Source organism: Takifugu flavidus, chromosome 13 (assembly GCF_003711565.1).
Source record: "Takifugu flavidus isolate HTHZ2018 chromosome 13, ASM371156v2, whole genome shotgun sequence".
NCBI classification, from domain to species: Eukaryota; Metazoa; Chordata; class Actinopteri; order Tetraodontiformes; family Tetraodontidae; genus Takifugu; species Takifugu flavidus.
The window spans coordinates 13,193,149-13,214,045 of NC_079532.1; the positions used below are offsets into that span (position 1 = coordinate 13,193,149).

A 20,897-nucleotide genomic window follows, 5' to 3' on the forward strand; every position below is an offset into this window, starting at 1 on the left:
TCCTACTCACACGTGGTTTCATGGCTAATCTCCATGGTAACATTGCCATAGTAAAGGTGACAATCACTAAACACTCTTAGGGCTTAACACATGCCGAGGAAAGCTCAGACAGGATCTTTATAAGGTAGGTACTTTTTAAATTAAGCTTTAGTCATTTAATGGATGGATAAAAAATAGTTCTTATGATTATAAGTGGCATTTGCCAAAGGGACCACAGTGGTGTTTTGTTGATTCATAACTAATAAAGTCAGAGATATTCCTGTTGTAATGCCAAAAATATAATATAATTTACAAACCTGATGCTTTTTAAAAAACTCAAACATGATTGATGCATTTTTTAATAAATACATATATATATATATATATACACACACACATATATACATACACACACACACACACACACACACATATATATATATATACAGTATATACTGTATATATATATATATAACTGAAAGCGTTTATATAACTGTGATCTGTGTAGACAAAGGCATGTCCCACATAGCTCTTTCTTCCCTTTTCTCTTGCTCTGTCAGGATAATGAAAAGCATTGAAAACTGGGTTGGAACCTGGAGGCCTCACAGGCCAAGAGGACCTATAGCTGCCCTCTACAGCAGCCCAGGACCCAAATATGCCCTACCAGGACTGACAGGTACCCCAAAAATAGTTACATAGCCTTTTTCTGACCAACTTCATAATTATATCTTCTTCTCCTCATTCTATTCTTCTTCTTCTCCACGTCTCACTTATTATAATTTTATTTATCAGCAGCAGTGTTGGTCATTTTCAAAATGATAATGTTTGTCTTTAATTATTCAATGAAGGATCTTCTGAACATGATCCAACTAAATACAAGGCACCAATGTTCAGCATGGGCATGCGTCATAAACTGGCCAATCCCAGCTGCTCCCCTGGACCAAAATACTCGATGCACCCCAAGATCACCAGAAAGGGTCATGATGGGACTCCTGCTTTTTCAATCTACAAGAGACGAAAGGATCCTAGATTGGTCCAGACTCCTGGACCCGGTCAGAAAAACTCACACTCATTAGTTCTACAACAATTAAACAACCGCACATGGAATTGTGTATTCTGATACTAGAATGTTTCATCATGTGCAGATCTTGTACCTCACTGATCCTTGCTTCGGTGTTGCAGGTGCATACTCTCCAGAGCGCGCGGACAGGTTAAATTTCCACTCAGCTCCAGCTTGTTCTTTGTCAGGGAGGCACAAAGAAATCAACAGCAAGCAAACTCCAAGTAACTTTTGGTGTTGTTTTCCTAAATTGAAGATACAAATGGCAAAGTTCAATGGCACAAGAAAGCTACTTTATCTGTTTTTCTCGCTCCAGGTCCAGCCTCATACACCCTGCCCCCTGTACTTGGACCCAATACTGTTGTCACACCTGCAGCTCTTGCCTACTCAATCTCTGGCCGCAATAAAAGTGACAGTGATCTGAACAAAGTGTGTTCAGTTTTAAAATATGCCATTATGAAAATAATTTCACTCTGTACTATTAGTAATATTTGTTGCTATTGTGGTAGATTCCCCTCAAGAGTCCTGGACTTGTCTACAAAGTTGTGGACCCCTCAATTTACAGACCCAAAGCTCCCCAGTACAGCATGACAGGCCGCAACTTCCCACCCGATGACAGCACGAAGAAGCCAGGACCTGGTGCACACTATCCTGAAAAGGTCCTAATCATGCATGAGTTATGCAAATGGCCAAAATTTATACATGTTGTTAATTTCTGGAATATATTCTGTCTATATTCCCAGGTGACCCTTTCAAAACCCAAAGCTCCAAGCTTCACTTTTGGAATACGTCATTCACAATACATCTCATCCCTTGTTGTGGATGAATTTAACAAACGATCTCTTACAAATGAACGAGACAAGGCTGCTACAGCCTTAGAACCAAAGGCTGCTTGGTGATGGGGAAAATATTGACTATATCTTATATATAAAACCATAAATCATTGTCACAATTTTGGTTAGCCTGTGAAATGCTATTTCTATAATACTATTAATCAAATACAACGAGGGCTTGTAATCAATTGATTTTTTCATTTCAATTTCCAATCAGACTTCAACCTAAATCAAAATAAACTAGTAAAAGACGCAGCTGGTTGTTTGGAAAGAAAATATTTTTTGACAGGCAGCTCTAAGGACAACATTAAACCGAGAAGTGGTCCTTTGAGCGTCTCCGTTGCATAGGAACGAAACCTGCCGTGGTTGCCACCATTGATCACCACGACAAACGTACAATTGTAGGTAGCTTTTCCCTACACGAATGTAGTACATTAGCTTCGATATAGATCTACATAAGTTATATATTTGACCTGTATAAATAACTTCGGGTGATAGACGCCACCGACGATAAATCGGTAAGCAGAGTTTGCTAATTGACTTAAGTCGTTGGTTAGGCTGCCCAGCTAGCATGCTGGATAAACAGAGGAAATTTTGTTACAGAATATTACCTAATTGGTGGTGATATTGCTGCATTATTTGGCCAATTTACGATTAGTTTATGCGACGACTGACCAACAAAATGGAATAAAATAAGTCTTTGACATTGACTAATTGAGAGCTTGGAGAGTTCAATATTCTCTGCTAGGTTAGTGTTATCTAATAGTAAATAACAGTCAGAAATGGCCTGCGATGTGAGCAGCGCCCCCGAACTGGATCAGAATGACTACGATGCAGATGAGCAAGTAAAGATCATCTGCCTTGGAGACAGCGCGGTGGGGAAATCAAAGTAAGTCGACTCAAGAAGTGCTTATTATGGTGAATTTCCTCAAGTCATAAGCTGCTGTTGTGTGAATCTGTGTCTCACAGGCTGATGGAGAGGTTTCTCATGGACAAATAGTATCCTTTTTTAATTACAGAAATGGAAAATATCTCTGATCAGTCCTTTCTAGGCATTGTCCCAACAGGATCATTGCAGCCACAACCATCAAGATCAAGCTAAAGTGGGTTTGAAGGAGCTCTGAGTCAAGTTTACGATCCCTTAACCCATTTTTGTAGTCGTCCCCACCAGCTGTCCACCTACGCGTTGACCCTTTACAAACACACGGCCACAGTCGGAAACAAGACCGTGGCAGTCGGTGTGTATCGCGCTGTATTTGTGCACCCACTGTAACCCCAAAATTGAACGTTGTTTTCACAGAAAATGCAGTTTTTATGATAGCTATATTTGATTTGCCAGATTTCTGGGACACCGCTGGTCAGGAGCGATTTCAGAGCATGCATCCTTCGTACTACCACAAAGCCCATGCATGCATTATGGTAAGTGAGGGTGACATTCACGTGTGTGCAGAAAGGTGAGGAATAGAGTTTCAGTCACAATCATGTAAATGTTTCTGCAGTTTTGTATTCGAACCTTCTATATTTATAACTGGGAGAAGATGGCGAGCCATGCAGAGTTGGCAGCTGCTTATTGAGAAGGACTTGCACCTGAACAGAACTTGCTTTTATTTTGCGTGAGATTTGACAGATAAGCAGTTATGTTGTGCGAGATATCATACGATTATCGCTTAAACAGCCACGTTTACACATGTTTTTTAGGAGCTCAAGTCAACGATTACCCCATACAGTGTCCAATGTGGTCTTTTTTTCATAATACTGTGCTGGATGACCCAGAAGTAGGTTGATTCTGTATTGCTGTATTTGGTTCTTTAGTATTTTTTCCTTTCCATTAGGTGTTTGATGTTCAGAGGAAGATCACATATAAGAACCTGGCCAACTGGTACAAGGAGCTGAGAGAGTACAGACCCGAGATCCCCTGTTGTGTGGTTGCCAACAAAATTGATGGTGACACTGAACACTTACACAAAGAGTGGCTATTCAGTCTTTATGATGCTTGTAAATCAATTTTAGCTTTAATATGTTTTTAATTTCTGCAGTTGATTTGAAGGTGACACAGAGAAGCTTTAACTTTGGAAAAAAGCAGGCACTCCCGTTTTACTTTGTGTCAGCCGCTGATGGCACCAATGTTGTCAAGGTCTGCAGTTTGTTCTTGATCCTTGATCTTTAATTTGTTCTTGAAATTTTCATTACCAACTAAAGCAGCTCCCTGACCCCACTTGTCCCTGCAGATGTTCAGAGAGATGATCGCGAGAGCTGTGGACTACAAGCAAAATCCCAGCGACTTCATGGATGAAGTGTTGCAAGAATTAGAGGTAGAACCTTAAATGATGACTACATCAGGCAGAAGGCATAGTGCTTCAGCTGATGTCAGTAATTCTGGCACTCTTTAATTACAGAATTTTGACCTGGAGAAGAAAGAAGAGAACTCAGAAACTGATGAGGACGGACTGAAAGCAGAGAGTCCCGAGTTGGGCTGACGGACACTCTGTGATTCTGCAAACCAGTCAGCTCTTCGTGGAGAATCTGGCCTTCTCTGGGATTCAAGTGAAGAGTAAATGCTTCTTTTAGTCCAAATGTCAGGAAAAAACTCCCTGGGAGGCTCAGTGTACTTTTGCCTAATTGTGTTGATCGGCTTTGTAAATGTACGTTGAATATGGCAGGCGTGGTTTTTATTGAGATTGTCCGTCATCACAGGCGTAGAACCTTGAACCAGTGGAGTTCTCATGTTGTTTCTCATGTTCATTATTGTACTGCAACAATGAGAGATATGTAGTATTTCCTTAGTTTGTAAAACTGTGAAGCTATAAACTCACAAAGAGACCATGTGTGTATACACACACATTGTGCCCAATGTGGCACAGCAGTGTGCTGACCGCTGTTACATTTATTTTATCATGTACAGATCATGTTCCCTGTCTGGTAAATAAAAATGCAATACATTATATTACCAAATTCTGTATCATTCTTTATGTTGCGGCTCGCTGTAACTTGGAACCTATAGTCTGATTCAGGGTGTCATAATTTATACAGTGAATATAATACACTTGCTAAAAGGGAAATGGGCACGTGGTGGTGCTAAACGAGCAGGAAGCAGACGCCGGTCATGTTTTAATAATAAATTTATTACATAATATAACAAACATATATCTCTGTGGTGGAGATATCTTGTGCAACATCTCAGATCTTGCCTCGACCTTCCCCGTCACGTTAGCTTTGACTGCATGAGGAAAAGAATAATACTGCGCGTTGCTCCTGGTTAGCTCATATTTCAGTACTGGCTTAATGGCTGGTGGGGGGGGATTATGATGCTCGAAACATGTTACGGGTGCCGAGAAGGGCCAGTTCAGTTGTGTGACAAGGCTGAGGTGTTGCAGGGATACTTCCACCATTCTAAACTTCACAGTGCAAACAAGGAGAAACCCAACAATGAAAAAAAAAAAAGATGATAAGATCACTGGATCCAGACACCAGTAGGATTTAAAAAAGAAAATAAAAGGTTACACCGCTCCCTCTACGCTATGTAGATTGTGCTTTGTTGATTAGAAAGTAAGACAACGGTAACCTCTCACTGTACTTATCTGACCTCATGATGTGTAAGTCTGCTTGCTCTGTAGCATCCATTTGCATCTGTGTTTTATAGTAAACTTACACCACCACCTGGACCAAGTACTGACTGAAGTATTGTCTCTTCTAAGCAGGCCAGCCTGTGTGATTATACACATATTTTACTTATAGTTTGTAGTTATAAGGGAAAATAATAAGAATGACTAGAGTTTCTGTAATAAATACAGATACAGGAGCTAACAAATGTCTGTAGTTCTCAAGATTTCCAGGAGATGGCACCATATTATTGAGTCTAACAGCTCAAGAGTAAGATATTCCTAAAGCAAAGACAAATATACAGTTAAGCTATTTTTGGCACATTTTTTCCCCCTTCCTTTATGTTTATTCCATCACCTTATTCGCATATCAAAAAAACCCAAAAAATGAAGGTCTGAAATAGGAAAAAGGAGTGGAGGGCAAAGAGCATAAATTTGATCTGGGAATGGGTTTACAACGAGGTGAAAAAGCGTAAGCTGCATCCAAACAGGTGAATTTAGTAGTCTCGCTATAAAAACACAAAAAGTGACATGTTTGACCTTGTAGTAATCTCTTTCCTCTGTCACTCTTGGGCAAAACAGTCCAGGATGTCATTTAATAGAAAGTAAGAATGCAGAACAATGATCTGGAATTAAGAAGTGTGTGCACTATTCTGTGTGTGTGTGTGTGTGTGTGTGTGTGTAGGAGTGTGTGTGTTGTGTGAGACACAGCCACTGCCGGCAATCTGATGGAAAAACAGTAAGGCTATAGAGTGGACTGACTCTAAAAATGTACTCCCACAATGGTCAAACACGCACTCTTTTACACGCATTCTCACCGTCTCTCTAGAACAAACACACAGTAATGCAAAAAACATCCACATACGCACACACGCGCACACGCGGCAAAGAGGAGCCACGCACAGAGTTTCAGGGAATCCAGATGCACGCATGCGCTTGGACGTCGGGTGGCTTTTATGATAGCACCGTGTCACCTTGTTTTGTGCAAATCATCCCCTAGTTCAGAGTTCAAAAGTTCAAGAGTTCATAGAAAGAATAAAATCTGCTCACCTTTTCCCAGGTGTTAACTATGCATATAAGCCAAACATTCATATATAGATCTATATACTTTTTTTTGTTTTCAAAAAATTTATATGAAATCTATCATATATACATTGCTTGTGATTTTTTTCCCCCTTAAAAAAAGCAAGTATTTGCTCAATTCTTTTACAGGTGTTAGTATGATTTGAACGGGCAGGACGTTGGACCCCCCCACCCCTGGTGAACGATGAGTGTACGATTTAAGTGTCATGTTCCACACGCTACAAAATCGAACCACAGTGTCCGAGAAGTAAGTTACAAGAAGTAAGAATCCTAAACACACAAAAAAATTCTACATGTTGACAGAGGAGTGAGAAGAAGAAGAAAAAGAACCAGCGAGGTCACAGTGAGGCAGTGAGTGCTATTCGTACAACCAAAACGTTCTGTTCACCAGTGTTAGTGACAAATAAGGGTGTGTGAGTAGGGGGGAGGGGGGGTGTCCATGCAACTTTTGGCCAAGTGTGTATTTTTGGGCTTATTATCTCGATGCTGCTCGCGTGTATTTATAGAGAATGGTGGTTGATTTGATGTTTGGGTTTTTTTTGAGGGAGGGAAGGGTGTTGCATGAATAAAACTCACTGTTTCTCACTGCTAACAGAAACTACTCACTAATACAACTGTCGATTCGTTCAAATTATTGAGAAAACTTTGTCTTTTTTCTTGGGTCTTGTATTAAGAGGTCTGGCTGCTACTGTTCAAGAATATATATTAGCCTCTAATTCAACCGGGGTGAAAGGAGAAGCGGTGGCGTTACAGCAGTGCCAAAAATCAGTGTTTTTCCATCCCCGCTGTCTGACTTGAGAAGGGCACATTCTTCGCGTTTTGATGATTTAAGCCCTTGCAACAGGTTTTTGTTAGTAATCTGCACTGTCATCGGCCACAGGGATGGAAATTGCATCAACTCACTAGCATTTTTCAGACTCTGAGTCCTCACAGGTTTGGTATTTAAACGTATAGCTTTTTGAAACAAAGCTCTGTTTCATGCTAGTGCCCCGAACTTCCATCCCTGAGTGACAAACGCGCTGGAGGGGCTCTCAGCGCGCGGCCTTTCACACTGTCGGTGTGGATACAGAGGAGTCAGAAGCACATCAGATCGGTGGGATCAACGGCCAGGATGGGTGTCCACTGGTGTGTCAGCCTCACATTATGGGATGCCCTTTGCTATGAAGGAAGACCGTAGAAAAATAAAAACAAACGACAAACTCTCCGTCCAAAGACATGATGCAAACTCGTCATGCTACAGTCTAGAAAGGGTGACCATAAGGAAAGTTGTATACCTAGAAATTTCATTTCCATATCTATAGAATTTTTTTTCAAATATATATGTATATATATATCATATATATAATTGGTAGAAACAAGTAAACTATTAGTGGAATAAATTCAAATATTTCTTTCTGCTATCTATTCTAAAAACCCCAAAAAAACACACAGATTTATTATATTTCCTCTTTGCAACATTGTGTTTTCTTTTGAAAGCTATAATAAGATACATATATTTCATATTATATAGTACCTCTATATATAATATTCCCTTTGGAAAACCAAAAAATTGATTATGAAAAAAGCCACGAGTGTTGGTTAAACATTCTCCAAATATAATAGATAGCACAGTCTGAGTACCAAGGCGGAGCGGTTTTTCTCCTGTGGTTTACTTGGCGGAGCTCCATCGTCTGAGCTCCAAGGTCCTCAGTTTAAAAACGCCGGCGGGATGGTGAGGACACACCTCTCCGGGGGTTGTGTCAGCACTGCGTCCACCATCCCGGGTTCGTCACTATTGATCTCTGTATAAATATTTTTGAAAGGCAACTGAGCTCTCTGTTTGGAAAGGAAACCTAAAAAAAAAAATCCTTCCTCCTCCTCTTTGACTCGAACTCCAAAAGGCTAATGAAGGCCTGATCGATGGAGGGATAGAGGTAGAGAGGAGAGAAAGGCATGATGGGGGGAGGGGGTGAAGGAGAAATGTGTTGACCCCCTCTCTTCAGGTGCACGATCTTGTGCAACGTGTGACAACATGATTGATGCAGAATGTGGAGGAAAAAAAGAGCGAAAGAAGAATGGTGCCGCCCTCCTTTAACATCTTCGAACCTGCCTGCTCACCGTCTTCCTGGAGGTGGGGGTCAGCTCTCCAGCAGCTGTTTGAGCGCCCGCTCTATGTTCATGCGGTGTCCCACCCGTGTCACCCCCAGCTCCGCGAAGTCGTCCTTGGTGAGAGCCGGTAGGTGGGAGCCTTCGATCTCGTGTTCCTGAAAGCCCGCTCGGTGCTCCCCCAGGTTGATGCTCTCCAGCCAGTCTCCCACGTCGTACTTGTTCCAAAGGTGGAGGGGCTTCTGGTGAAAGGGTCGAAGGGTCAAGAGCGGGGAGCCCAGCCTGGGAGAATGGGAGGGCGAGGGGGACGGGGAGCGAGAGCGGGAACGAGCGCTGGAGCTCCTCATCACGAAGCGGACCTCTTTGGGCTCCTGGGGCAGGCTGAGGCTGGAGGATTTAAGGATGGTCTGCGGGGGCGTGGTCGGTGAGGTCGGCAGGCCGAAGCTTGTAAAGCGTCCGAGGGGGTCACCCCTGTCGGGCGAACCCGAACCCGGGCTTTGGTGCGTCGGGTGACGGGGTAACGGCTGCCGGGGCGGATGGTGAAAGTGGTGCCGTAGCTTCTTTGAGAAATGGTGTGAAGCTCCCCTAGGCTGCTGAAAAGTCTGATGGAGGGAGAGAAGAGGTGGAAAGAAGAACGTGAAACATTTTTCATCATAAACAGGAAACCGGTGTGAGGCTGCTGCTAATGTTCAGGTTAGCAAACGCTAAAGATTAAAGCCTGGCAGGTAAACGCAAACTGTTAATCACCGTTTGTTAAGTAGGCAAAGATCTTTTACACAAAGCATGACTAAAGACAGAATTACTGAATGAGTGAAATCTCTGGGAAAACTGGATTCATATTTTAATATGCGATTAAGACAGAACTGGCAGGTTCATACACAAAACTTCAGTACCTGAATGTTTTCAGCTCTGATTAGTATTTCTATGCATACATTTGCTTATGATTAAAAGGCAAAACTAACAAAATCTACAACAGAGCTCTAAATACTGGGATGAAGACCTCAAAAGTTCAGCTAGTGCCTCATTTAATAATCCACAACTTGTGGAATATTGGTAACAAACTGATCTTAACCAAACACAACCATTCCAGCTTCGGTAAAACTGAGGGTTTGTTTACATTCATGGTTTTAAAAAATACCTCAAATGGGCTTTTAAGAGCACTTAAGCATTAGTGTACATGTAATACATGTGCCAGCAGGTGGAGGAAAAAGGAGGAATAAATGAGACATTAGTAGGACATTTTTCTACTTTGGTGCAGTAATGTAGAAGAATGTGACTTTGAAGATGGTCAATAGTGAGGAGCGTTTATTTGATTCATGCATTTAAGTATTCTGTTTGAAGATTTCCCTCCGCAACAGTCATTTAGCTATTCGGGGATTTGGATGGAGATGTAACGGGAAGAAAAAAGATCCGGCTGCAGGGAAGCCGCAAAGATGAGATGAGCTCCATGCACACTTACACAGTCGTCCCGCCCTCCTGGGCGCACAGTCACCTCTAGACCAATCAGATCAGAGCAGCAGGGCGGAGCATGCAAAGGTGAGCAGAGACAAAGCAATGGGAGAGAATGTTAGCATCACTCAATGAGGTGCAGCCCGCCAACCAGACTGAGACCACTGCCCCCTACTGTGCTGTCTTTGACGTGAGTGAGTGAGTGAGTGAGTGAGTGAGTGAGTGAGTGAGTGAGTGAGTGAGTGAGTGAGTGAGTGAGTGAGTGTAATTTGTCCCTGAAGGTCTGGGCAGTGGGCTGCACGAGAGAGAAATGAGCACTGACAACATATCAAACACTGCACAAAGACAAACAAATAAATAAAAGTAGAGAAAAAGGACCCACTTGCGTCCCTGGACTTTTATTCTATATATTAACCAGATGCTACGTGTCCACCATAGTTGTGCTCGATCACAGACTCGATCAACTTGATGATTTCGTACTTTTATTTGCAATTGTTTTCAAATTAGAGTGCAATTTAGGACGCCTAAGCACCAAGGCCTGACGTTTGGGACCATGGTCTTATGATGCATGCAGTAAAATAGCAGTGTGCTGCACATTCTAGAGACAGAAAACAATTAAAAACAACACACAAAGCCCACTAGACCACAATGCCATGGTACACCGTATGACGTGGACACATGATACAGAAGCACAGGGTGGTTCTTAACTGGTTTGAATGGGAGCGGAGTGGATGAAGAAGTATTGCAGATGTGTCAGCTAAAAGTGCTCAGATGCAATCTGTGAAATGCACCAAAACTTTGACTCATAATGGTGTGTGTGAGAGCATCGCTGCAGCTGAGGAGAAGTGATGGAGACGATGACTCTTTCCTAACGAAGCAGTGAGAGAAGTCAGGACGGAGTGCTGCTCTGCCTCTGACGACTTGATCTCGAGTGTGCGTCTCACTCGTCTTTTGTCTTTGGTAAGAATGAAGGAACAAAGTCCTACGTGATGTATGCCGTGACGTATGTCCAGAAGCAAAGTCAGAGGCCGCATCAGTGTTCTACAGAGAAAAATCCCCACATCACACCCTCACACCAGAAGAACCGTGGCCGGAATGTTGCCCTGTTCTGATCAGTTGTCCAGAAATCCCTTTAGTGTTCAATGCCGCCATGTGATTACAGCTTAGATCAAATGAAAGAAAAGAGTGAAGCTCTCTGGTCTTTTTCTCTGTTTTAAATGTCCTTTCACATCTAAGGTCAATTCACCCAGCAGCTTAATACAGTGATGATAACATATTTTCTTTTTCTTCCCACCTCGTTTACAAATTTAGAATTCACCGCTGGAATAATCAACAGCAAACTACCGGTACTTATTCAGCTGAAAGGTCTTCCAGATGTGAATATAAATCACCTTCAAAATGGAGGAAAAAAATACATGCACAAACCCCAACAGATATGTAACGTCAAACCTAACATTTCCCAAAGAACTACCATCATACTGCCTTCTAATTCCAAGATAATGTGTTTGAATTGAGCACACCATTATAGCACACGTTCAAATACGGAAGGAAAATACATCCTTCGTTCTTTGCAGGGAGTGATGATACAATGGCGGCAGCGATAAGGACGAAATAACAGTTTCTGCTCTTATCGACTTTATATCAGCAATGGCTGCAAAGAGCTACTGGAACAAGGATGTATTGTGCATTATTTGAACAAGGACCTGGAGGAAAGCTCAAGGATAGCTGGAAAGATAGTCACAGCAGGGTCAGAGGTTCGGATCCAACACTGGGAGTGTGTGACAGACACGGAAACTGCAAGTGCATGCCTCCAAGCTGTTACCTTGTTTGCACCAACGGTTTACTCCTATCATTCTCACATCTGACTTCCTCTGTTACACTTTTGATCACCACTATTTACTAAATGCACTAAACAACACAGATTCCAGATCATTTTGGGGGAAAAAAGAACTGCACTCTTACAGGTTGTGCAAACGGGTGATACAAAACAAGGTAACAAATAGTATCGAAAAGGAAATCCATGGCACGAAATGTAGAAAAAGGTTTATTTAAAAAGGGATTTTTTTTTAGATAGGATTGCAAGGGAAATCAAAGTAGACTGTATATAGTGTAGATATGTTAGTAAAAGAAAAAATTTAGTTTACCCTAGGGCTATAACCTTAAGGTTTACTTTCTTCGGTGTCCTCACATCTGCAGAAATATAAATATACTTCAATGTTGTTTCAAGAATGTTGCAGAAAAACTCCAATATATAATACACAAAACAGCAATGTGCCTCAGATGACCTGAAGCCCCAAAATGGTGAGCAACTGTGTCTTTAAAACTGACCATGATACTGTGACGACCTGGGAGAATGTTGCCTGAGAATCTAATGCATGCAGAATTACTGTAAACCTTCAGACAGACTAAAATGTTTTAGCGTATAAGAATATGTTGTAGTGAGAACAGATGGACTGTCCTTAAAGTGGAATGTAAAAGCATAAATCAAAGATGTAAATTCTTTTTAGTTTAAGGCCCATTGAGTGAGGGCTCTTCCTTGTCTGTTTACAGGTCAGTTGTAAGTAAAAGGTTTAAAATGAAGCGAAGTACCTGCTTTAAAAGTAATTTTTTGTACCGACTTTTTCGTTACTTTTCTCTTACCTTGCACCTGCCACAGGTGACTTTCTGCCAGGGTCAAGTGATGCTCCCAAAGGTTCCTCTCCCAATGACCTTGTGTCTTTATTTAGCTGCTGCAGTCTGGAACTAAGCTCCCCCATTACGGATGGTTTTGCTTCATCGTCAGTACCCAGGCCCAGTCCCAGCCCTCCAAGGTTTCCCAAACTCCCAATACCAAGCCCCACCCCTGGTCCCCGAGGCTCCACTGGATCTCCCCACAACTTGGACCTCCGCTGGAACAAGTAACGTGGCTTGGTGGGGGCTAGTCCAGTTACAGAGGCTGAGCCGCCGGAGGGTAGCCCGGCCCCCCCAGCAGCGGCGGCCAAGGCAGCGGCTTGCTGTTGCGACAGCAGCTCGCTGTCAGAGCTCTGCTTCAGCAGGGGGTCCCTGAAGGTGACGGAACCTTTACCTCCTATCTGGGACTTGAGGCGGGGCTTAGGAGGCACTGGTGGCTTGTCGAGCACAAAAGTCTGCCCGTCGGCATAAGAGGTGTGCGTGGTGTGTGTATCAGCAGGCTCGCCACATTCTGAGGACAATGTGGACATGCTGGAAACCGTGGAGACGGTGCTGGTGGTCTCGAGATGGTGGTCTCGCTCTCTCTCACTGGAACTGCGTGTGTCAGCCTCCTCCACACCTGAATCAGCGGCAGAGCCAGACTCGCCCACTGGTGGGGGCTCTAGTGGATCAGAGGGCTTCCCTGAGACAGCTGCTGCACTGGGTGGAGGTGGAGGTGGGGGAGGCTGAGGCTGTGGCTTCAGTTGTGTCGGAGTCACTGTTGGAGTTGTCGGTGTTGAGGGAGTTTGCGGTGTTGGTGTGGTAGGCGTTAAAGGAGAGGAGGCGGGTTTAGCTGGGGACACTGGTGGGCCCTGTGCCTGCGCTAACAGGCCGTTAGCAAATCCATCTGGTGGCGGAACAACTCCGATTTTCCGCAGTTCCTCTCTCGTTTCCTCGTCACTGGATGACAACATTGCAGGGGGCAGTGTCACTGTGTACTGATCCACGTCCTCCTCTGAACTTCCCTGAGCCAGACTCTTCTCTTGGGCTGGACCAGCAGGTTGTGGACTTGGCGTTGCCGCCTGGGGTTGGGAGACTGCCGGACTGGGGGATTTTGCACGTGGACTGGGGGATCTACTGGGCTCTATGACCTTTGAGGTGCGTGCCTGGTCAAGCTCTGAACCTAATCCCTCTGCTTGGCCATTACTGGTAGCATGAACCATGATTAGTCCGGCAGTCTTCTGCTGTGACGTATCTACAATACTGATCAACATACTCTTTTTATCATCTAGTCTCTTATCCTCTTTCCTCTCCTCTACTTTGGCCTCCATCTCCTGTCGGAACGATAAAGGTGACGGTGACGGGGTCCACTGTGGTTTGGTGGGTTGGGGAACTAAAACTGATCCAAAAGCTCCAACTCCATGCCCCATTGCCTTGGCGCTTTTAGGTGAGAAGGGTGGAGTTGTGGTAACCCCTTCCCCTTGTGGTGACTCTTTGGTCTGAAGGTCAATAAATATTCCACCCTGGCTTATTCTCTCTGGTTTAGTCCTTGGCTCTGGGCTGCTAGTGGGGGATTGGTTCTGAGAAGTCAGTGCTCTCTCCCTTGCGGCCAGCGCAAGAGCCAGTGGAGAACTGGGGTCCAGGGGTTTTCCAGTGAGTGGATGGATGAAGGTAGTACCACTGGGCGAGGGGCTTAGGGCCGAGGCAGGGGGAGGCAACTGTCCCAGCTCCCGGGTCAGCATGCGTTCATCGATGGAGTGAGACTGTGTTAGAGAGGGGATGTCAGAGCTGGTGGTAGATGCCCCCTCCATGGTCCCAACAGAAAGGAAGACAGTGGATTTCCTCCGTTCCTCTAGGCGACGTTCCCGATCTTTCACGGCTCCGGCGATTGCGGCAGCAAAGGGACCCTTACCCTGAAACATCATCTCTCCTTGGGCACGCAGGTGTTCGCGCTCAGCCATCAACTGCTGCTGGTAGTAGTCTACACGGCTGGTGTGTGTGTGCCCATGGGTGTGTGGGTGTCGTCCTGAGGGTGAGCTCTCTCGGGAATGGGCAGCAGCTAAGGCTAAACTAGCTTTTTCTTGTGCATCTTCCACCTGAAAGCAAAGCAAAAACAATAATAACAATAACAATAACACACCAACAAGTCAAATGATGATTACAGCTAAAGTAAAGACAAAATTAAACCGACCTGTAGTTGTTTAACAAGGGGGCTTTTTTTCCTCTGTGGTTTAGTGGGCGTGTATAGTCCAATGCTAAACTGACCCACATTAGCATAAGGGTTGTCAATCACGCGTCCCTTCCTTTTAATTCGCTCTGGTGGCGTAGCAGCGGAGGGACGGGGAATTTCGGTCGGCTCTACAGGAAGATGGGATGAGTCCTGGAGAATAATCATGGAGCGAGCTTTCTTCTGTCTCTCGATGTGTGAGGCCTGTCGCTGAGCAGCCTCATAAGACAGATCCAAGGAGGAAGGCTTGAAGCTGGAGCGCACCCCCGGCTCGTGGCCCTGGCTCTGAGTCCTTGACGGGGGAGGAGGGGGACAAAAGCCCGGTGGGGGACCGGTGTCGTGGTAGTAGGGGGGAGGAGGAGGTGCCATTTGTGGTGGCGGAGGGATAGGATGGGTTTGCGGGTGATCTCGGAGGCTGTCTGTCATAGAAGAACTGCGGGGAAATCTGTGTTCGTCTGCGAGAGCGGAAAGTCGATCCTCCTCAGTGGCACCTGATGGAGAGAGAGAGAGAGAGAGAGAAAGAGAGAGGAGAGAGTCCAGCATCACTGGGCTTCACAAAACTCCACCATTTTACAACAAAGTCTAACATTTTGGCATCCACATTAATACACACATGTATTAATCTCTTAATTATTAATACTTATGCCTATTCAATCCGTTTTATTGCAGTTGAGTTTTACCAAAAGACTTGGTCCTGGACATCCCCTTTGGTATTGGTATGTGACCTCTCTCAATGCCTGGATGAAGAATTCCTCCATGGAAAGTCATTCCTTGTCTCTCAAACAGAGACTGCAGCAAACCAAGAACAGAAGTAAAGAAAGATCAGCGCCTGCGTATGTTTGAGCTGTTAAGTGTGACTATATGGCAAGCGTATCTGATGGTGTGCAGAGCCAAGCCGTCCTCACACTTATCTCTGCTGGAGTTATTCTCCTGCTGGTGGGACGCTGCTTGACGGTGGCTGCTCTGTAATCTGCCTCCGGGGGCTGAGAACGCAATGCAGACTCCTGGGATGCCAACATCTCGTCTAGCCTCTCTGTAAAACAAGGAAAAAGAGTTAGTGCTAGACAGAGATAGCATCAACATATGTGATTCTGTAAACATGCAAGCAGAGAACAAGCTGTGATATCAGTGAAGCTGTGTTGTACAAGAGTGTCTTGATACAAGGTCACGCTCTGGGAATCACTAACAAGCGATTAGCGTTGGGTTACAGAAAGATAAAGAAGTTTGAATATGCATAGGTATTACTGTCTTGAGACTTACCTCCTCGCCTTCTCCGAGCAGAAGCTTGGTGAAGAAAAGATGGTGAAAATGAAAAGAACAAGCCAGGAGAAGTGACTTTTTGACAAAGTGAAAGCAGAAAAGTGACCAAGCAGGGAGAAGGGAGTTCGGGGTTTGAATCCAGCCTCTCTCAAACTCACCCAGTTCTTCCAGCTCAGCGGTCATGGACTTGGAGCGCAGCGTCAGGGTGGTGCTGGGAGCTCTCTTGGGGGGTGGGGGCGCTGTCGAGAAAACGTATGGTGTTGAGGATGAAGTTAAGGGGAATGAAAAGCCTTTGGCTTTGCGGCTCAGAGCCCTCTTGGCGTCCCCCAGACGGCCGGTCCATCCAATCTTCCCTGCTTTGACCTGCTCAAATTCAGGAGGAGCGGCCGACTCACACTTCGAGGGAACCTTGTTCAGGAAGCTCAGCTTCTTCATCTTTTATTCTTTGGTGCAGTCTGTTCCAACAACTTTCAGGTTTTTAGTCTCTGTGCTGCACGTACCCCAGTGCGCAGCTTCTCTGTAACATCTCTACCTCTCCCGCTCTGCCCATTACACAACAAACAACATACTGTCACCATAAGCTGGGCGAAAATGAGCGTGATAAAGGGGCAGAGGATGTCATCCATCTTATTTCCAGGAAGATGCCCGTTTTGGAATGCCTGTCTGGAGTTGAACAGGTTTGCAGAGAAAAACAGATAGATGCAGCCGCTGACACACACATGCTCACTTGCCAACATGTGGGATCATGCGCAGATATGCAAATAAAACTCCCAGAAGGAGGACGCAGAGACACATGGGCGAACAGATGGAGATAACAGTAAATTCAATAGCTAACGAATACTATAATCCCGAAGATCTTCCCAGTCTTACCACACAGAAAAGGCTCAGGCTGTTATCATCCTTTCACCGCAAATGCAAAATCCAGAGTTAAAGATTCTTAATACGTATGCATGACAATCAACCAAATGATAACATGTGGAAATGGAATGAGTGTAATGCCATGCAGACAGACTCCAGTAGATCAAAGAGCAGCATCTCCTACATCTCCTTTCCTATCCAGCTAGATCAGGTTGTATCTCAGATCAGCCAGCTGAATGCACCGTGCTAAAACAGTCCCTAAATCTCACAGATGCCCCGATGCCTCACTAAATCCTGAGCGTCCTGCTCCCCATCGGCTGCTGCAGATCTAGTGTATAGACGGTGTCCTGGGTGCAGTCCGTAGCAAACGTCTTTGCTTTCTCCCCAGACTGCATATTCTGGGAAAGTTGCAGAGTCGAAGATACGGAGGAGGATGGAGGACGAGAGCAACAGAGACAAAGTCAAAAGAGAGAGAGAGAGAGAAAGAGAGAGAGAGAGAGAGAGAGAGAACGAGGGAGAGATGCTTTTGCTGTAATGTAATGCTGTTAATTCAAACATGAACTGTAGTCACCATGGCAACAGTTTTGCAGGAGTGGAGCCTTACATGGTGCAGAGAGTGCGTATTTGGTATGTGTGTTTGCTCGCGCACCTTTGTGTGTGAGTGCACGTGCAAACACGGGCACACTTGCGCAGACAAGCACTCGCTGCAAAGCAGGAGCCAGCGGCGGAGCAGCCAGCGAAGGGGTGGGGGGGGTTGTGGTGGGGGGGTGTTGGGGAGGGGTGGGGGGTGGATATGTCCCAAGATGAAAAAGAAAGTTTGATATAGCGGGTAGAAAATATCAGAGCGCACGTTTGCGGAGCACTGCTGTGCGTGATATCTGTTCACCTCCGAGATGCAACACAGCAGACAGCTCCATCAGCTGGTCTCATTCTGTCTACCACCGACAGGGATTCTGTAGTCTCAGCAACAAAGGACACACCGAGGATTTCTGTCCATGTTCTTTTTAAAGCAACGCTGGAAAAGGGTGTTTGCATGGCAACAGCACACAGTGAAGGTTTACATCATGATGCCAAACTTCTTTATGCTGATTTCTCCTCCGACGTAGGGCATCCAGGTTGTAGGGTTATTTTAAGATTCGGAGTGTTGCTATGGCAGTAAGATGACAGTAGCAACTCTGAGAGATGTCCGTTTGAAAGCCTGAGGTGGACGCTCTTGGGCCTGGACAGAACCAGACAGATCAGCCGTCTCTTTCACACCTGCAGTGCAGAACTTCTGTCTGACTCAAACAGAAGAGTGGACGCCGTTACTGCGCTGATGAAGCCGCGAGCTCCAGCGCTTCCTCGACGCCCCGACCCTGCAGCTCAGAATGCTCCTCTGGTCTGCTTTGGAAAATCCATATATATAAAAATGCACTGCGCCTGGAAAGCCAGTGTGGGAATGTCACCATCGCAATAAAGAGGGATTCCAGCAGATAATCTGCCAGCGATCATCTTAATTAGTGCAGTGTGAACTGCAAATGTGTGACATGCATAGTTTAGAGCTCCAGAAAGAGAGCGAAATCACCCGGATCTTTCCACACACAAACTAGTTTAACTGTACTTAATTAGATTAGCTTTATCGAGGAGAGATAAAACCTACATTTAGCAGCAGAATGACAACCATTATCTAAAGATAAACTCGGAGGTAAGAAGAAGACAGGAAGTCGCCCAAAAAGGCTGAGATGAATTAAGGCAGAGATAAAGATGGAAAAGTGAGAGGAAAAAAAGATTAAAATCAACCGTCGTTGAAGGATGGAGTGGATACAGTGTTGTTCCAATAAAACTGGGTCAAACCCACTTATCTCTGTCTCTGCATTTCAATCATGTCCGAGGAAGTGCACGCAACACGTTGCAATGCACGCACGCACACACAACTGGAGCAAGCACGGTCCAGAGGTCATAGTGCCAGGAAGTGTGTGGGAGCTGAGTAATGGTGAGCTGCTGTTGACATGGAAACCGAACCCATCTACGACAGGGAACTGCTGTAGAAACCACTTGTGTGGGATATTTCCGAGACGCCTGACCTCAACTCAACCAGTGTGTCACCTTTAATTACATTTCTAAGCATTTCCTTTCAATATTTGAAAGGGTGGCTTAAGACAGGACGTACGTATTTTACATTAGCGACTGATTTCTATTTGATCTGCTATATGAACGGAGGTCATTATCGGGACTTTACCTTTCCTGCGGATCACCTCCTCGGTCTCAGGTTTGCGTGTGACCGTCACCACCTTCATCAGCAGCCTGTTTCCTCCTTGCCGGATCAGAGACACCACCTGCTTATGTCCCAGCTTAATTACATTCACGCCATTTACCTGAGACAAGGACGCAGCACACGCAGAGGCCGAGTCAGACGCTTGGAAACTCTTGTCAGCGGGTCAATTTATCGGACGTTATCTCCGTCCTTTGTAACTGTTCGCTGTAGCAAAAGGCGGTTACCTCGATGAGGAAGTCTCCTGTCCTCAGACCGGCTCTCCAGGCCACCCCCTCCACGTCCACAGACTCCAGATACTGGAGGGCAGGGAACGCAGGGGTGGGGGTGAACTCCTCAATGGGGGTCTCAGCTGAGGGAAGAAACAGGCTTCAACAAGAGTTATGCTTCTATCTATCTATCTATCTATCTATCTATCTATCTATCTATCTATCTATCTATCTATCTATCTATCTATCTAGCTATCTATCTAGCTAGCTATCTAGCTAGCTAGCTATCTAGCTAGCTATCTAGCTATCTAGCTATCTATCTGTATTTTTTTGGAATTCACAAACTCCATTTCATCTTTTCATCTTGAAACTAAATCACTGACTCCTTAAAGACACATTTGTGTGTGTATGTGTGTGTGTATGTGTGTGTATGTGTGTGTGTGTGTCTTTAAGAGTAGTTGAGAGTAAATGACAGAGTGAGTAAAAGAGAGAGCGCAGGGCCAGGATCTGTTGTAGTGAGTGATGGAGCAGTAAAGAACATTCAGACACCACGGTGCCGGAGAGCGGTTGCCATGGTACCCGGCGTGAGCAGGAAGAGCGCGGGCATGTTCACATGTAAAATGAATTTGTGGCGATAAAGTGGAGCGAAGGGAGAAATCTCCACTGTGTGTTTGGCGAAATGCATTTCTGAGGAGGTGAAGGATGGGACGGACGTGGAGGAGGTGGCAGAGGAGCTGGGAAGGACAGACGGAGCAAAGATAAGACAGATAAGACAACTCAGGGAGGAGGGGAGGGGACGGAGGACGGCGTCTCAGCTAAAGCCGAACACCATGTGTGAGGAACAGATGGGACAGCTAACAGATAGCTCAGCCAAGGATGAAACACACACACACACACACACACACACACACACACACAGACACGCCTGAGCGCATCTGAGTAGACAAGCTGAGTGTTGACTGAAGCTGCTCATGTTGTGGTTGACTCACAGAGTACCAACACAGACTGTCACACTCATGAGTCACATCAACACACCACTTCTGATGCTGAATGCAGAGGTCTACATGTGAATGCTAATGGGTGTGTGTGTATGTGTGTGTGTGTGCATCTCACCTTTGGCTCCACGCAGGACAAACCCAAACCCCTCACTTTCTTTCTTCTGTAAAACAGCATTTTTCTCCTCTATGATATAGTCACTGTGAAGGAGAGAGCAGAGCGAAAGCAGGTATGAATCCAACATCATCATCATCACACACACACAGACTCAGAGAGAGGGAGAGAGAGAGAGAGAGAGAGAGCGAGAGCGAAAAGGTTCCAACTGGAGGGCAGGTTGGGAGGAGGACTTTTACCCACTA

General features: G+C 45.1%; 3 protein-coding genes across 3 annotated transcripts in view; 2 read left to right on the forward strand and 1 right to left on the reverse strand.

The window, feature by feature from the left end:
* The first annotated feature begins 6 nt into the window (after nucleotides 1–6).
* Nucleotides 7–2,061, forward strand: cimap1b (ciliary microtubule associated protein 1B). Its single transcript, XM_057051261.1, has 7 exons — nucleotides 7–124; nucleotides 540–655; nucleotides 828–1,031; nucleotides 1,162–1,263; nucleotides 1,356–1,468; nucleotides 1,549–1,698; nucleotides 1,783–2,061. The coding sequence occupies exons 2-7, from the start codon at nucleotides 544–546 to the stop codon at nucleotides 1,936–1,938; spliced, it is 837 nt and encodes a 278-aa protein (XP_056907241.1). The 5' UTR covers nucleotides 7–124; nucleotides 540–543; the 3' UTR covers nucleotides 1,939–2,061.
* Nucleotides 2,062–2,237: 176 nt separating this feature from the next.
* On the forward strand, nucleotides 2,238–4,824 carry rabl2 (RAB, member of RAS oncogene family-like 2). The gene is made up of 8 exons (XM_057051262.1): nucleotides 2,238–2,761; nucleotides 2,842–2,871; nucleotides 3,031–3,110; nucleotides 3,212–3,291; nucleotides 3,705–3,816; nucleotides 3,909–4,006; nucleotides 4,101–4,184; nucleotides 4,269–4,824. Exons 1-8 carry the CDS (start codon nucleotides 2,655–2,657, stop codon nucleotides 4,347–4,349), a joined length of 672 nt encoding a protein of 223 aa, XP_056907242.1. The 5' UTR covers nucleotides 2,238–2,654; the 3' UTR covers nucleotides 4,350–4,824.
* A 149-nt stretch (nucleotides 4,825–4,973) lies between these two features.
* The window catches only part of shank3a (SH3 and multiple ankyrin repeat domains 3a), an 83,833-nt gene continuing 67,909 nt past the window's right edge, over nucleotides 4,974–20,897 (reverse strand). The window contains 11 exon segments of the mRNA XM_057051257.1: nucleotides 4,974–9,133; nucleotides 9,136–9,241; nucleotides 12,729–14,833; nucleotides 14,929–15,455; nucleotides 15,645–15,753; nucleotides 15,870–15,997; nucleotides 16,225–16,248; nucleotides 16,383–16,463; nucleotides 19,301–19,436; nucleotides 19,561–19,685; nucleotides 20,656–20,738. Coding sequence (XP_056907237.1) covers nucleotides 8,672–9,133; nucleotides 9,136–9,241; nucleotides 12,729–14,833; nucleotides 14,929–15,455; nucleotides 15,645–15,753; nucleotides 15,870–15,997; nucleotides 16,225–16,248; nucleotides 16,383–16,463; nucleotides 19,301–19,436; nucleotides 19,561–19,685; nucleotides 20,656–20,738 — 3,886 coding nt within the window. The 3' untranslated portion in view covers nucleotides 4,974–8,671.

What these genes read in the sequence shown, in the direction of transcription:
- cimap1b (XM_057051261.1), top strand. Translation starts at nt 544, where the DNA reads ATGAAAAGCATTGAAAACTGGGTTGGAACCTGGAGGCCTCACAGGCCA. An exon ending in TGCCCTACCAGGACTGACAG is followed by an intron (nt 656 to 827) that starts GTACCCCAAAAA and finishes TATTCAATGAAG; the next exon opens with GATCTTCTGAACATGATCCA. An exon ending in CAACAGCAAGCAAACTCCAA is followed by an intron (nt 1,264 to 1,355) that starts GTAACTTTTGGT and finishes TTCTCGCTCCAG; the next exon opens with GTCCAGCCTCATACACCCTG.
- rabl2 (XM_057051262.1), top strand. Translation starts at nt 2,655, where the DNA reads ATGGCCTGCGATGTGAGCAGCGCCCCCGAACTGGATCAGAATGACTAC. An exon ending in AGGTTTCTCATGGACAAATA is followed by an intron (nt 2,872 to 3,030) that starts GTATCCTTTTTT and finishes CCATTTTTGTAG; the next exon opens with TCGTCCCCACCAGCTGTCCA. An exon ending in AAGTGTTGCAAGAATTAGAG is followed by an intron (nt 4,185 to 4,268) that starts GTAGAACCTTAA and finishes CTTTAATTACAG; the next exon opens with AATTTTGACCTGGAGAAGAA.